General features: G+C 38.6%; 1 protein-coding gene across 1 annotated transcript; it reads left to right on the forward strand.

Annotated features, from left to right (window-relative positions):
* Positions 1 to 857: 857 nt before the first annotated feature.
* spopla (speckle type BTB/POZ protein like a) lies at positions 858 to 14,018 on the forward strand. Its single transcript, XM_084023535.1, has 12 exons — positions 858 to 1,033; positions 2,299 to 2,373; positions 4,386 to 4,503; positions 4,838 to 4,959; positions 5,948 to 6,099; positions 6,252 to 6,379; positions 9,333 to 9,510; positions 10,003 to 10,058; positions 10,169 to 10,291; positions 11,703 to 11,845; positions 11,950 to 12,003; positions 12,523 to 14,018. Exons 3-12 carry the CDS (start codon positions 4,426 to 4,428, stop codon positions 12,665 to 12,667), a joined length of 1,179 nt encoding a protein of 392 aa, XP_083879661.1. The 5' UTR covers positions 858 to 1,033; positions 2,299 to 2,373; positions 4,386 to 4,425; the 3' UTR covers positions 12,668 to 14,018.
* The last annotated feature ends 3,320 nt before the right edge of the window (positions 14,019 to 17,338 follow it).

Below are 17,338 nucleotides of genomic sequence, written 5' to 3' on the forward strand. Positions count from 1 at the left end.
TTTATTGGTTATGATGGGTTTGTACTCCTCATACAGTTCCATCAATATTTTTTGCGCTGGTCTTTTCTGCCATTTTCTCGATGATTCGACATTCACGGTTCTGGTCTGGCTTCATATCCCGTGAACGGCGTAACACAAGACAACTTTAACCTGGCTTGAATTAGCCTCAACAAGGCGCGGCTGAAATGCGTTAATGGAACGGGTTTAGCCGCAAGTGGAAGTTGGCGTTAGTTCTAACCAGGCTTAACCAGGTAAGCGCCGCTTTAATTAGCGAGTTTGGTGGAATACCCCTTTGGTAAGCTTCATAAACATAACTTCGAACAAGACTGGAGACAAATACTGTTAAGTTCTATAAGGGTGTTTCATCCGTTTTTATTTTATTTTAAAAATATTCATTTATATAGTTTGGAAAATGCCTAATATCGGCCAATAATATCGGCCCGCCGATATATATCGGTCGGGCTCTATGCAATACCAATAGTTTATGCATTATCAACATTCATAAATCCTATCAATTTGTGCCATAAAGTGAATATAATATAAATATTTAATTCATCTACTCCATTCATTATAATTAAAAAATTAAAATGATAATAATAAAAATAACAAGAATAATACTTATTTAAAAATGTATTATTTTAATGTTATTTTTATTATTATAAATTATTATTATTATTATAATCACCCTTCTTCTTCTTCTTCTTCTTCTTCTTCTTCTTCTTCTTCTTCTTCTTCTTCTTCTTCTTGTGTTTATTATAATTACCATTATTACTATTATTATTATTGTCTAGATAGGGGATCCATGAAGCAGGATGTTATCCAGATTTCGCGCATGCGCAATAGATATATTATCTAGCCTGTTAAGCTACCAGCCAGCTAGACAGATGTAAGCTAGCACAGATATAAATTAGACAAAGAAACCTTGTGAAGAGATTGAGTGAAAAGGAGTTTAAAGTAACGGAGGGTGAAAGGAGCGACTGTGACACAAAGCTAAATGCGTTGTCCGATATATATGGAAGTATGAAATTGAAAGGTACGCCGCCACCATCTCTTTTTAAACTTTTTGTGAGCAGTCAGTGCAGACATTAGCTTTGGCTAGCTGCTAGTTAGCCGCTGTTGTTTTCCCACCAGCAGATTCTATCTAAACGTAAGGCATTACGTTAGCTTGGTTAGTTAGCATCCTGTCAGAGCGATCAGTGAAGGCCCTTTGTTTTACACCGGGTAATGCGGGGTCTATTAAACAGCACATTACCAATTTAACTTGCGGTGTCCTCAGCTCGTTGTGTTGCAAAAACGAATAACGTAACTAGTAATGTAGGTCAGCCTGGTGATATGAAGACAGATTTAATGTTAAGTTGTTCTGTGCTATGATAGCTAAGCAGTGCTAGCTGCATTTGCGGTCTAAGTGCAGTTCACATTAATCTGGCTAGTGAGACCATTCATGTTAGCTTGGGTTAGCTAGCGTTAAATACGCATTTCACACAGAACTGACTTATTTGCGGAATATAATTGTTATCCTTTTTGAAATCTCTATTCTTGGGTTGCTAAATTAGTTTAAATTGTAACGTTTTAGGACGACAAGTGCTACGTAAAATAGTGAAGCGATGTTGATGGTTTGGAAATTAATGTTGACACTTTAGCTGATGTTACGCTAATATTGAGCTGTTGCTTTCTAATGATTTCGATGTTATATAGTCACATCCGCTCACATCTCCAATAGCATATAGGCTAAAGTAAGCTGTGACGGTCATTAAAGCTGTGATTATTTAACGTTAACTTTCAACTAATGCGAACTAGCTAGATGCCTCTTCTGATAGCATCATTGCTGTTGTGTTAAAGGCGAGGTTGCACGACTCCAGCTAACGTGTTAGCCAAACAAAGTTGCAGGTGAATCTTGAGTTAGCTAATTTAATAGACTGGCGTAAAGGCCCAGCAGTCAGTTAGATGCTAGGCCATACGATAAAGCATAAAAACATTCAGTTAACATTTAACGTCACTAAGGCCTACACTACCATTGTGTGCTATCTGTGTACTATCTTAACGATAACTGTTGCCCCCAATTTTGTAATAACGTGTCATTCTAGACTGGTTTGAAAGGCTCAGTTTATAGTAGTGTCACTTGGATAATGTATATCCCTAGGTAGATGTGACAGCCCTGGTTTATTGTGAGAACTGTTGCTTTATTGTCAGGTGCTTCAGTAATGTTATTGGCTAACTTTAATTGATTTGATATAGGTTGATCGGGTCAATTTTCTATGCCTAATGTAGTTTTTTGTTGTTGTTTATTTTTCTTCCTAGAGTGGAACACGAAGATGGGGCCATGAAGGATCCTGTGATAACTTAGAAAAACTGTACATTTCAGCCATTCAAGAGGTGATGAGGTTTCATTTCCTTGCTGATGCTGCATGATTCAAATGTCATAGTTAAACTTACAGCTCAAGGTGGTTGACAGTTCCTGTAGTATGCTGCAAAACAAGTTCTTAAACTTCTCACTGAACTGGCTAGCTTAAGGTCTGTGCCCTCAAAAAATGCCCTTTTGTTATACATGCTGACGTCCATATTTGCACATTTTCTCACGATTTAAATGTGTATAGCCTCAAACAGAATCTTAAATTAATACCAAGAGGAATACAATGTTTTTGTATGTAAGCAAGCAAAGGAAAAAAGCTAGGAAGTAGCCAAGTGAACACGCACACACAAAAAAAAGCATTTTTCATAGAAGATGAGCTTTATTCTGAGAAGCAGAAATTCTGCAATCACTTTTGTAAATCACATGGTGGGACACTCGCATAGAAAGAAAATCAACTCTGGCAAAGAGGGTCTTCTCTGCCTTCATATCTCATGCCATGGAGACACTTTTTGTGATTCTTGCATCAAGCCACATATCTTTACAGTATATTCACACACACATATATATATATATATATATATATATATATATATATATATATATATACACACACACACACACACACACACACACACACACAAAGTGTTTCCCGCACATTGACGAGACTATGGCGCACCACCATAGTCTAATTTAGGCCGCCATTGTCTCAATGTTCAAAATGATCCCAAAATGATTTTATCAAGGCAAATGGACGTAACTAGCAGCTCTAATGATAGGCCTAAACAGGAGGGCAGCAGCGCTCGCGGCTGGTTTGGCTGGTTTGGCTCATCAACGTTCTGTTTCACCCTGTCGCCATGGCAAGGCGTCCCCCGCTCCTACCCCCCCCTCAGCTGTGCGAGTTTGACAGTCTGTGTGCGTATGTCAAAACCAAAACACCAAGGAAGGCTGAGGAATAGTCACCCACTTATATTAATAATAATAATAGTCATAATAAACTAATAGTATACAGGCTCAGCACTGTGTTTTAGTCATTTTTGTTTTCATCTTTTCTTGAATGCTTAAACTCCTCAACCCCATTGTGTATGTCAACATTTGTATCAGTACCAGCAGTTTGTAAGAAATTGGTCAGTAATTGATACGTCATATTTTGGTTCTCAAAATTCACCAAATTGATGCATTAAAATGAAATCTATTCAAAATGTTCTTGTGAGCGAGCGCGCATACTTAGTTGTTTTGGTTGGATGGTTAAGAATAGTGTTGCTAGAGATATGATGGCCGTTGATATGGCCACATAGTTGGGGACTGTGAAATGAGAGCAGCTGTCGTATGTCAATTCTATATTGAAGTAGGCACTGGTTTTTACATAATCACAGCACGTACAGTTAACTATGTAGCATGGATGCATTTGTAATAGAGTAGTGCACGGATGGATTTTTGTTGGCCAACCCCAAAATTTTGCATCACACTGGTTCACTCGACAAAAAATCAATGGAATTTTCCCAGTGGATATTACATTTTTGCAGAAAATATGGTCTGTGGTAAACACAATTTCTGATATGTACACGCTTTGTAGCGCAAGATAATCTTGACCATTGAATGCCATTTGATGTGTAAATGCAGTAAGTAGTAAAATGCTGATCTTGGGCTGTAAACGAGCTACACCATGCTGACCCAAGCATGGGTAGACACAACGAGGCTGTGAAGGCGGACTAGTCTGCGTGATGTTTTATAGTCTCATTTAGCCACTTGTTAGCAACTGCCTTTTTAAGACACTTAAAAGCTACTAATCTACTGATGCAATTCATGTTGCAGAACGAACACATTGCATGTTACAGTGAGAATGCAGACTATCTTTGCAATATATTTGGTATTAATTAGAAAACAAGCAAATTAAAATCATGTGAAGGATTTAACAACCGTAACAATTTTTTTTGTCGGACTTATTCTGACCAGGATGTTTACGTGGGGAATGTATGTAATCTATCCTTTGTTTGTGCAAAACTAATGTTACTTCTTGTTTTCTTGAAATGATTAGTGCTTTAACGACGAGAGTGAGTGGTACAACGAAGCCAGTGATGTCACGGGTTCCCACCCCTCCTCCTCCTGGGGAGATGTCAAGTGGACCTGTGGCAGAGAGCTGGTGTTACACACAGGTATGGGCATCACATTCTATACATTAAGGTGATAGAATTGATCATGTTTTTAGATAGTTACTACACTGTTTAAAATCATATCATGTTACTGATAATAATGTGCAGCTTTTATTTTAATAATAGGCAGCAGACAGTTTAACTTGTCATTGCAGGAAATGCACAGATGTTAACGATAACAACGGCTCACAATGACATTATCTTTTGATTTAAGGCGATCAAATTTATATGCTTAAGTCATACAATTCCTCTTATTTATTTAATTTTACTGTATTTCATGAATGGAAAAAAGTGCTTTTGTCTGAAGGATCTGAATCTTCATGTTTTTTCCTCCAAGGTCAAAGTTGTAAAGTTTTCGTACATGTGGACCATAAACAACTTTAGTTTTTGCAGAGAAGAAATGGGGGAGGTATTGAAGAGCTCAACCTTCTCCTCTGGCCCCAATGACAAGATGAAATGGTTAGTAGATTCATACTCGGGCTGTTGGAATGAACTTCGGGAATCGAATATAATTCCAATAGTAAAAAAAAAATCAGTGCTATTCGAATGCCGAAATTAGTATTACATTTTTATTTTTTTTTTCTAGAAATGTGTTTTCTAACATTAGCAAATATCGCCCTCCTCGCCTTGGCCTACCCGCATAAATTGACTTTTTTTTTAACACATGAAGTCTGGTGAACAATAACGTTTTCTGAATCACAATCTCACTATCAGAAATAGCCGACAGCGGCGCACACGTAGAGTTAACTGCACGGCAGTACTCTGTGAAATGAAAACAAAGATATCGACGGAACTCGAGAAGCATGCAGTCACGACAAAGATGCATTCATGCTGCTTACTGCTATAGATCGACCCGCGTCTCCATCGGCTTATTAATTTGGAACCCCAGGAGAACGGCAATGTGGTTGTTTTACTTTCGTAATTATTACTTATCTAGAATGCTGTCACCTGTTGTTAATTCAACATATTTATTGGAAATGTTTTTGGAACGCCCTCCAGTGGACAGGAAGTAAAATAACCACGTTGCTGATAATGGCATTGGCAACATCTAAGCCTGTGTAGTGTAGTTTATATTAATAATAGGCTGAATTTGAGCATTACATATTTGAATATAATTCAAATATTGAAAAAAATATGAAATTAAATTCGAATAGTATTTTAGTATATAGAAGGAAATTGACAGCCCTAATTCATACGTACAAACGTCATTAGTGTTTGGCATTAATCCATCTGTCCAATTTTTCCTAAACACAAACATGGGTGTCATTAAAAAGTCTGCATGTTTTACTCACAAGTGATAATTACAAATCTCTCAAACTCAAGAGAAAAAAACCCTCAAGGCTTGTCTTAGTCTTTTGTTCCGTTAAAATGGATAAAAGCTGTTAAAACTGTCTTCCTTCTAGTTTGTAATGTTTCTAACATGCAGTGTTATCTGTTTTCTTGTTAGGTGTCTGCGAGTCAATCCAAAGGGACTTGATGATGAAAGCAAAGATTATCTGTCATTGTATTTACTTCTTGTTAGTTGTCCAAAAAGTGAAGTCAGAGCAAAGTTCAAGTTTTCTTTGTTGAACGCTAAACGAGAGGAAACAAAAGCGATGGGTGAGTACATGCAATCAGAACGTCACCACATCTAGTTATAATGTATATTTGGTGTTCATTTTATACCTTGTAATGGAAAATGTCCTTTTATTGATTCTAACTTGCAAACAAAAGAGAGGCAAAATCAAGATTGCATTATGTTCTTGTTACAGAAAGCCAAAGAGCATATAGATTTGTCCAAGGGAAAGATTGGGGCTTCAAAAAATTTATAAGGAGAGATTTCCTACTTGATGAAGCCAATGGACTCTTACCAGATGACAAGCTCACCTTGTTCTGTGAGGTAATTCTTCCGTTTTTGCCTTCCTTTTATTCTCTAAAATAATAAGGGTTGCATTGTTTTTGTTTGTGAATGCTTTAAATTGATCAAAATTGCAAAAGATAACATTTTCCTCACACTTTATACTGGTGTATGCTACTATACCCCAAAACAGTTATTTTTTCTTTTTTTGATGGGTGAATGACTTTTTGAGTTGGGTTGTTGACTCATTTTGGAAGATTGATTGTGCTGGCACACATTGCTCTTCTCATCTATACTCCTCATCTGTCCACAGAATACAGCAATCTCTCAATCCTGTTAGGGCTGCACAATATTGGGGGTCATAGCAACACTTTTTTATTTCTGCTATCACTGCTAAAAAAAAATTAAGGGACCACTTAATCATCATAGTACAATACCAAGTCAGTTCAACTTCAGGGAAATGTATCCTTTTAACAGATACAAGTGATTGTGAATCAGTTTCACCTGCTGTGGTGCAACAACAACTGCAATGGGGAGGGAAAAGCAAGGCAACCCACAAAAAGTGACTGGTTTTGCATGTGGTGGCCACAGACATTTGCTCTCTCCTTCTCCATCCTTAGTGATTCTTCTCTAGTCTTGTGTTCTGCTAGAGTCCTTGTCACTGCTTGTAGCATGAGGAGGTACATGCATCCCAATCAGATTCACAGGTAGTCCAGCTGCTACAGGATGCCTAGTGTTGTCACGATACCGGTACCGGTACCAACATGTATTTCGGTACTTTTCGATACTTTTCGATACTTTTCGATACTTTTTCAAATAAAAAGAGAATGCAAATAATGTCATTACTGACTTTATTTTAATAGAAAATCTTAGAACAATAACATATTAATCAGTAAATAAAATAAAATACCACAAAGACAAGCTTTTCTAATGCACACAATTTTAAAATAATGCATGTATGTATTTTACAGCTCTGGGGAAAAAAAAATAAGGGAACACTTCAGATTTATTGTAAATCTGCATGGCTACATGTATGGCAAAACGTTTAAAATTCACTGTGAAAATATAAATACAATAATATAATATCAAATATAATAATATAAACAAACCAGCTCTATTTTTTTCTTCCAGAGCTACTTCTGTTAAGAGTGATGGGGGGTGGCGCTTGCTTTAGCACTGAATTTCTTCCCGAGTAAATGACCTGTCGTTCCCTGAGCTCAGTGTGCAGGTCTGGGTGCTTGTTCCTTTAAGTGTTTGGCTAAGTCAGAGGTGTTTCCGCCGTTAGCCATGCATGTTTTAAACACCGTTTGCACAGTGGTGCATCGGCGTTAACTGCCTCGCCTTGCGCATTTGTTTTTAAGCTAAAGTACGGCCATATCGCACTTCGCGACCCTGGTTTGTCCACAAGTTGCGGCGTGGTGACGGTTGCAGCAGCCATTCTCCTCTCCGTGCTCTCTCCCTCTCCCTCTCCAACATCTCTCTCTCCAAGCTTTCCTCCTGCTCCGTTTGTTGCTCCAGTCCACGCTGCTCGCTCCTCCTGGTGCAGTGGGCCCAGGGTTCCTCCTGGTGCAGGACAATGCCTGACCTTATGTGGCTAGAGTGTGTAGGCAGTTCATGGATGGCAAAAGAATTGATGCTGTTGACTGGTCTTCACGTTCCCCTGACCTTAGGCCCGGGAAGTGCGACGGTCCAGGCAAGGGGTGCTGTTGAGGTCACAAAATGTGCCTGGCAAGAGCCAGCCAGCACCTGGGAGAAGATTCTCCCATGCAATGTTGAATCCCCTTGGCAGATTCTCACCCCACCCATTGAGAATTGCAAAAATAGATATGGTTCATTATGGAACTCTGGCGGGTCAACCTAGACTGTCGGCAAATTAATGGGAAACACTGGATTTATCCAGTTCAGAAAATGAGAGCCGTGTGAGTTTTCCTTTTGTATCAAGAAGCAACAAAAGTGTAGCGTGACGTGTTTGCGTTAATTTGCCATAATCGCACATCATGCGACATACAATCTGCTACATGTACTCGTTTGATATGGTTATCTGTATTAGTAATGTTGTTAGTTTGGAGCTAAAGTATTAGAAAACTTGCAGTTTCAATGAGGTAGGGTTGTATCTAATCTTGATACCAATTCCATTGATTGTAAATTATAAATTGCATTGGGGTGTTTTTTTGCTTTTGTTGTTGTTCTCTTGTTTTTGTTAACCGTATATTCCATCATTGTATACCAGTGCCATGTTACTGAGCTGCTGTTGTGTTGTATGTGGCATACAATTTACTGAATTGTTGCATTGATTTTTTTTAATGAAAGCATCAAAATCGAAACACTGTTGGGATTGAAGTGTTTATATCTGTAGTGTAACCTTATCTGAGTGGAGGCTGGAGTCTCTTAATTCTTTTTATGACCACTTTACCCCTCAGTGTAACCCATCATGCCATTTAACTATAAACATACTGTTGGCATTTGGATCAAATTACATTAAGCTCTTAGGAAGTGAAATGCTTCCTCTTTCTCGCTTGTTTTCGAAATAATTGAATTTGGTGTGTCAAGGAGAATAAATGTCTCCTAAAATGTTCTTTCAAGGGACAAGTTAAATGAAGTGTCAATGGATTTTGATGAAATTCATTTGGCCAAATGCTGCCAGGACCAGACATTTTGCCAGACAGCACTTGCAGAGATTTAACAATTGCAGGGAAATTGCCACTTTGATAAACAAATTGCTTTCAAATTAAAGACAAAATGCCTGTCCTCATTAATTAGGTGTTTCAGCAAAGTTAAGTAATTTTGTTTTCAAGTGGTTATGTCTTTGCATGCGAGTCCCCCCCGCGGTAGGTTCCCCGATCTTGAAAATGTGCTTTAAAAGGAGCAAATTGAAAACAATTAAGACAGTTCTCTAATGCAATTAAACATATTTGTTACTGGATTTGTTAGAATGTTGAGCCTTGTTGAGACTGCTTTCGTGGGTTGTTCTCTCACTGATGTTTTTCATGTACAGGTAAGCGTTGTCCAGGACTCTGTTAACATTTCGGGACAGTCCAACATGAACATGCTGAAGGTACCAGAATGTCAGCTGTCTGATGACTTGGGGAACCTGTGGGAGTGTTCACGCTTCACAGACTGCAGCCTCTATGTGGGAGGGCAGGAGTTCAAAGCCCACAAATCCATCCTTGCAGGTAAGACCCCAGCACTTTAGCAAGCCGCGACCAGGAGAGAAGCCCCCAAAATGGCCTGAGCAAGATATGTCTATGCTTCTACTTAATGGCCTATCATGGTGACCTATAAGCACCTAAAAAGGATACAGTGGGTCTATATTCCTGGCTTGATGTGTAGCGGCCTAGTTCTGCAGTGGGCACTAATCCTCACTACCCCTGCTTGGCCCTGCTTGACCCAGATCACTGTAGGATCCAGGAGATTGAGAGGCTGGCTCTCCTATCCAGCCTGTCTCCATTAGACATGGTGGCAGCTGCAGTGGTCAGGGGGAAATGCTGACAAAGTAGGACTGTATGGATTAAGCAAGATTTTAAGACTGTTGTAGTTTAATACTGTTGTTGTTGTTGTTGTTGTGCTTTTTGTTTTATAATTTAAATGCAAACTGTTGATTTGGTGTGCTTAATAAAATGTTGACTGATCATTACATTTATAAGCATTCAATTTGTCTTTGACAGCGAGGTCACCCGTCTTTAATGCTATGTTTGAACATGAAATGGAGGAGAGTAAAAAGGTAAGAATAACGCTAATCTTAACTCTGTGGTAATAAGTCTTTCATGAAATATTCTTCAGCTGCCAAGTTCAAATGGGTCCCACAGACACACCTCTTTTCTTCCCTTGCAGAACCGTGTTGACATCAGTGACGTAGACCCAGATGTCTTTAAGGAAATGATGGGCTTCATTTATACAGGAAAAGCCCCCAATCTGGAGAAGATGGCAGACAATTTGCTGGCAGCTGCAGATAAAGTAAGCGCACAATTAAAACATTGCTAATATTTTCACAATCCTCCGCCTTTGACTCCTTTTTAGTGGCAGGAGAAAAGCTTTCTTTAATTCTGCTTTTCATGGCCAGTCATTTTCATTCAATTGGAGCTCTTGCCACCTGCACTTTGCATACATCTGAAAAATTCCACTTTTTATTTAGATGAATTGTATTTTTTGGCCATTTAAGACTTTTGTATCACCGCAGATTATTATGTTGATAATATAATGATAATTATTATGTACACTTAAACACTGAAACAGTAATTCTGAAAATGAAATGTGATGTAGTCATGGAAAGTCATGTACCTGACTGTTGGTATGCTTGGCCTTGAGAGTTTGAATTCCAATGAGTGGAGAGGCAGCACTGGAAAGGGAAATGAGGCTTTAAGTCTTAAGTGTTATGTTGTGTAATTACATCACTGTTGAGCTGCATTATGTTTCAGTATTGATCACCTATAAAAAAAAAAAAAAAAAGGTCTGCTTCAGTTCCCCCATCCTTACCCATCATTAGAACATGCTTGTACAAGGTGTGAAAAATGTAGAATCCAATAGAGCACAGTCACACTTCAACTGTATGTTTGTGGAGCTTGTTATTCAACACATGTCAAGCAAGTGCTGATTGACGTTAACAGAAAGGATGTAGTAAATGAGGCGGTTTCTATTCTATGTAGGTATGTGTCATGGAAATGTCTTCTATCTTGGTAGCATTGTTGTCTGAAATAGGATGACATTCTTGGCAGTTGCTAGAACATTAAAACACAAGATAGTACAGTGCATCGCTATCACTTGATTTGCTGTTCAGTGCCTGGTTTAGATTTTCTTCCATGTGTTATTATGTTGCCAGTGGATGTACATGTATGTTGTTACCATTTTGCAGCTCATGTTTGATTGCATTTCTAATCAATGCAGCTTGTAAAGCATTTTTCTCAGTGTGCTGTAATATGACAGCCTATGATCTACCAAATCCTTTCAAGACAATGCTGTTTTCTTTCACCAGTTCTCAAATAAGTTCCCCTCTTTCAGGCTGAGCAAACTGTATTATGAATATTGTGCTGGTAATTAATGTGATGGATGCGTTTTTACTTAATAGTCAGCCAAAATATTCTTTCGCCTCCAAAATTATCGCAATCATTTCTTGAATGATAAAACACATGCGGTGAAATTCCTGTTGGTTTTTTTTTTGAATATTTCACAACCTGTACAGGAACCAGCTGGTTGGACATTTTGGCTCCTGGACATTTTCCCCTCCTTATTAGTACAGGTTTAATCATTGAAAGTTGGTAGTCGTTTGAAGCTGTAGCTTGATTCAGAATATTTGAGACAAAACCATGAGATCCACTGCATCAAGGGTGTAACCCCTGCTTTTTGTCTCCCCTTCCTCCCCTCACCCCAGTACGCTCTGGAGCGTTTAAAGGTCATGTGTGAAGAGGCCTTGTGCAACAGCCTTTCAGTGGAGAATGTGGCCGACACCCTCATCCTAGCAGACTTGCACAGTGCCGAGCAGCTCAAAGCACAAGCCATAGATTTTATCAACAGGCAAGTATCGCAAAAAAAGAAAAAAAAAAACTCCAGTGATAAATTCCTGCTGCCATTTCTGTTTACCAGCCCTGAATGCTTACCTTTTTATCTCCTTGCCATAGGTGCAGTGTCCTGAGACAGCTGGGCTGTAAAGATGGAAAGAACTGGAATAGCAAGTATGTAATTAGCTGATATATGTGACACAAGATTAATAACTCACTCTTATCTTTCCCCCCAACCAGATGCATTAGAATTCATTGTTTTAGCCCAGGCAGACAGAGTGCTATTTGCCTTTTCAGTTTGAAGCTCCATATCTTTGTATCCAAAGTTATTAATAGACTCATACCTGGATAAACCCTAGAAATGGAATATTTGTAGGATTTTAAAAAGAAGGGAGGTGGTTGCTATGGCAAGTTTTTCTTTTAGATGATTTGGCATGTTGTCATAGGACACCTTGAAGTGTTAAACTTATTTCCAGCTTTGTTTTATTCAACATGTGCAGACATTGAAAGCGTACATTAATTTGGATCCGGGCACATGCACAGCCACTAATGGTCCTTTTCAAGTTTACAGTGCAACTCGCAAATCAAGTGCCCCTTATTTGCTTTGTCATTATGATCTCATTTATGTTTATTGATTTTTAATGTGCACATTCTCATGTCTGAGTTTTAACTTCATTTTGTCTGTGCTTACAGTCATGCTACAGACATAATGGAGACTGCAGGCTGGAAGTCAATGATCCAATCCCATCCTCACTTGGTAGCCGAGGCCTTTCGTGCCCTGGCTTCAGCACAGTGCCCACCCTTTGGTCTTCCCAGGAAGCGTCTAAAACAGTCCTGACTGCCTGACTGTGCCCCAGGACTTTACTGGAGGTGTGAAGCATGGGGTTTACAAAGGGAGGACAAGCGAGGGTACCACTCTTTATTTCCACCAAAACTGAATAAACTTGAATAAAGAAGAGTGGAGCTTTCTGGCCAGGAATTTGGGGAGGCTGGCACGTGGATGACTGACATCAGTGGATTGGGGAAAAAATAGGTAAAATTGGTGTTGCTTGCTTGCTTTGCTGCCCCAACTGGATTCTCTCCAGCCCGGGTAGCAAGTCAAGCTGTCTGCTACTGTTTTTTTTCCTGTAATTTAAAAATGGCCTTAATATATCTGCCATTGCTCTGGAGCTGCTCCAGAGTACTTTGTCTATTTTACTCTGTGCCTGCCTTGTCACAAAGACCAGGCCTCCTCCAGGTTGCACTAGTTCCCATGAGTAGTCATTTTGATATGGAGTTCTATAGGAACGTAACAAAGGTTTAACTAAATGGGAAATATTATATATTTGTAATGTTTAGCCCGTTTTGTGACTAGACATTAAAAAGCATGAACACTTTCAGTGCAAGGTCAGTTCTTTACACTTTTTAAAAGATGTGTATGCCCCATATTGATGGCACCATTTCTATGTAAATGACAGTTGAACCATCTTCAGAAGACCAGTGTACAAGAAAGTCTGTTCAATTGCATATTTGTGGGGGAAAATTGTAATCTGCCATGATGAAGACCCAGTGTCAATCCTTATAATACATGTAAGACGGAAAAGTGTCTATACTTCGGCCCTAATATATTAAACCATTGGAAGTATTTACTCGGTCTCCCATTTTAATGACATATTCCAGATCATACGTCTGAACTGTTCTAGGTTAAATTTTGAGAATCTCTGTCCGATTGCCAACTTGCAAATATTATATATTCTCAATATATTGTGGTTAACTAAAAGTGGAGAGACTAATGCATGGTCATGTTATTGTCAAAGAAAGTGTCCAAGTACCAATTTTGTTTTTTAACAATTTATTTTCTGCAATTATCTGAAATGAATTGAGTATGTGCAACAACAAAAAAAATCCTCTAACATGCTTGGATATTTGTAGGATGCTGAGCATCACTTCGAATGGCAATGTTATACTGTGTTTGAATGGGGGGGTTGTCATGTTTATTCAGTCCGTCTCGTATGTAGTGTGGTGTGACCAACACTTAAGAGGATTTTGTAAATTAAAAGAGTAGCATCGTTTTTACATGATATTGCTCATCATTCAGAGTCATGTTGAGATGTTGAAACTTCTTTTGTTTGGAAGCAAAAAAGATGAAGTTGTTGTCTGCAAGAATGCCTGCATTAACCCATTAAACCATTTTCCAGCAGTCTGAAGAAGCCTAGATTTTTGTATTTTTTTTTGTATTTTTTTTAATCAATGTGAGAAGGGATGTCGGTTAAAGGAAGGGTGATTATTATTCATGCCGTTTCTTTTTAATGGACACGAGTATGGGGCTGAGGTGATTTTATTTTTATTTTTTTTTTATCTCTTTCATTCTCTCCACTGGCTTTCTTTTAATCATAAAATACAAGAACAACACCATGATAATCAAAAGAAAACGTTCTGAAACTAGAGCATAATAACATGTATAATGTTGAACCTTTTACAGCACATGAGACATTTTTTCCTCTTTGTTTTATGTGTGGCTGCTCGGCACAAGCCCTAATTAAAATGAACACGAGGCTGCTCTCCTGCTGGAACAGAGAGGTCTTCATCAGCAGCTTGCTCATCCTCGTCCGCCCCTCTCAGCACAGATCCTAGGAAAAGACCTGATACCATCTATGCTCTAGGACGCCTCTCCAACCTTTTATCTTCCTCTTTGACTTTCTTCCACTAACTGTTATGCTTGAAAGACACGCTGCACAGTGGCATCGTCACAATGGAAAATTTGTCCCGTTGCTTCGATCATAGGAAATGAGATTGTTTAAAAAGGCAGTGGGTAATGACACTGGACCACAATATTAGATGCTCTAATCTAGGTAAACGCTTGTTGAAAATTGTGAAAATAACAGTGAGGCTGCAGTAGAAACCCAGTTAAAATTCAGGAACTTGTCAAATCCAGCTGTGAAGAACGTGTTCTGTAGTTGGGGAAAGCATTTATGCACTTTGAGCTTTTGTGTAAAGTGTTTGTTTGTGTTGTGTTTATGAAGATGCAAAGTTGTTTGTTGCTGTGTACACTCTAGTCTGTTGAAGGGGGGAATGAAAGCATTTCTGCCTTTCCAATTAATTCACTGTTTACTGTCAATCCGGAGAAGCAGCGCAGCAAATCTGACATCTACCACATTAAGTAAATTGTCACCGTGCTGCATTGGGGAATTGCTTGACTTAATATTAATTTGACCACAACTGATGCATATTTTTTTTTAAATACTGAAGAAGTAAATTACATTTTTTTGTCGTTTCCTCTTAAATCGTTTGAGAATACACATACGATTAGTAAATTATTGGTTTTAATTGTCAGATCACATAGCTATAATAAGCTAACACATTAAAGTAATTTGTTTGAGTGTCTAATAGCTGAAAATCATGAAACGTATGTTAACATTCCTTCGTCTTCCAAGGATCTGGATGCGTGAAGCAGGAAAGCCTGGTATGACTTGATGCCTCAGGAGTGGGTGCCTTTCACCTGATCAGATAAGAGTAATGGAAGCGATGAAAAGACCCCTGTCCCTGATGGCCACCGCAAAATGGATGTGCTCCCTGAGGTGTACCTCTGGTATCATCCACGCCTGTGGACATAGATTTATTGCCCATTAAAAAGCTACACTGAATTGTACCTCTTAAAATGGTGTGTTTATCCTGCAGAGAAGTCCTTGTAGGAAATGAAACGAGACAACTATGAGCACTGAAAGACTGGAGCTGACTCGGTGTGACAACATCCTGTGAGCCAAGTTCAAATAACGTTTAATGCAATAAAACCCGATCTTTACAATTTGAACAAAATTAACGCATCATCAAATCAAATATTCCAAAATTAACATTTTTACTTACACTATACACACAGTGATGCTCTTTTTCTTTTTTTACATTTTACAGGGAAACTTTTCAAAAAGATTAAGCAAGCAGGAAATCAAAATAGGTACAATCTGCAAGGATTACAAGAAAGGAAATCAGTGCAATCTATGACTAGGCAATAAATATGACATAGCTCCATGATAACGCTTAACAAACACCAAAATTAAGTGACAGTATACTTATTGATATATTTCTTTGGAAAAATTAGAATAAATTGACATTGTTTACTCTGAAGCCATAAGTAAACACGCTTAGTTTTAGAGTTACACGTTGATACACAGCATTTGCACAAAGGAGAACTAAAACACCAACATAGATCAACTTGGATTTAGTAATTTCCATATCGTACACCTCTCCTCGTGTGCAGAATGTGACGGGATCATTTACAGCTGATGGGGAAAGACATGAGATACAGCAAATAAAGTAACACTGACAGAAATAATTGCCATGTGATTAGTCAGTGGCACATGCCCTAGTCTAAAAACCCTGGATATACGCAGTCAACACCATTTTTGACATTTCATGTGTTGATGGTTTCAACAGAACCTTTTAAAACTATTTAAGTGATTGCTAAGTCAAAGCACATGTCACCATTTACTACAAGACTGGATGTTACCCACTTTTACACACAAGTCAGTCAAGTCTGCTGTACAGTTGGGACATTTATGACATTTTTAAATGTAGGTACCACCTCCCATTTTTTTTTTTCTCCACTCTTGGTCTTCGGTAAATGAAATTTCCCAGGCTAATTAAAGCCTATTAAAGACAGGTAATGTCAGGGCTGGTGGCAGGACCATGACAAAGTGCTGATAATTGTCTGCCAGACTCACTAAATCCACCTGTCCTGCAATTATCACTTCCCCTCCTCCTCTCCTGACACATTAATCCACTGCGGGGCCTGCTAGGCAGGCGGATGCCTCAAAGTGCATCCTGCAAACACAGATGTTGGATTTCAGACTAGTTGAGCACACGCATACCGTATGATGATTGTAGCAGAAAACCAACACGTTTTAAAGAGCACACAAGGCAGCAGCCAATTTATACCTGGATGTGTAATGATTTATGATTCTGCTCTGTGCTTTCTTTTGGTTGGATCATATTATTTTGTCATAATCAATTAATTCACTAATCCAGTCCCTTTAAGAGAATGGCAAGAGATAAAATATAGATTGTTAATCCATAGTAATTGTTCAGAGCTACTTGAGAAAATACCCATTGATCAAGCTAATCTGAAATAATAGACACTGTCCTGTCTTTGTTCTGTTAACAGGTACAAATGGATATTAGCTCTACTTCGAGGGCAATGAAGAGACCATTTTGACTAATCAGTCAAAATGTAGCAATGTTTCAAATGTGAAATATCTCATTTTATGCCCAGTTGAATAACCATTGAAATGTCTTAGGATTGTAATTATTAGCATGATTCAAAGTCTTGTCATATTTCATCCCATAACTGTTTAAATGAGGTGAGGAAATTCTTTGACAATGTTGGCATCAATGCAGCAAAGGCACAGAAGCTGGCTATGCACTTCCAACTGGGAGGCTCCTTGCCTATGGTCTAGCCTTGAAGAAAACATCTGGACAACATGCTAATTATACCGGTGGTTTACGGAGAACATGTGCTGTTGTGATGGGGAGGAGT

Source organism: Eutrigla gurnardus (assembly GCF_963514095.1).
Source record: "Eutrigla gurnardus genome assembly, chromosome: 12".
NCBI lineage: Eukaryota > Metazoa > Chordata > Actinopteri > Perciformes > Triglidae > Eutrigla > Eutrigla gurnardus.

What these genes read in the sequence shown, in the direction of transcription:
- spopla (XM_084023535.1), top strand. Translation starts at nt 4,426, where the DNA reads ATGTCACGGGTTCCCACCCCTCCTCCTCCTGGGGAGATGTCAAGTGGA. An exon ending in AGAGGAAACAAAAGCGATGG is followed by an intron (nt 6,100 to 6,251) that starts GTGAGTACATGC and finishes TTCTTGTTACAG; the next exon opens with AAAGCCAAAGAGCATATAGA. An exon ending in AGCTCACCTTGTTCTGTGAG is followed by an intron (nt 6,380 to 9,332) that starts GTAATTCTTCCG and finishes TTTCATGTACAG; the next exon opens with GTAAGCGTTGTCCAGGACTC.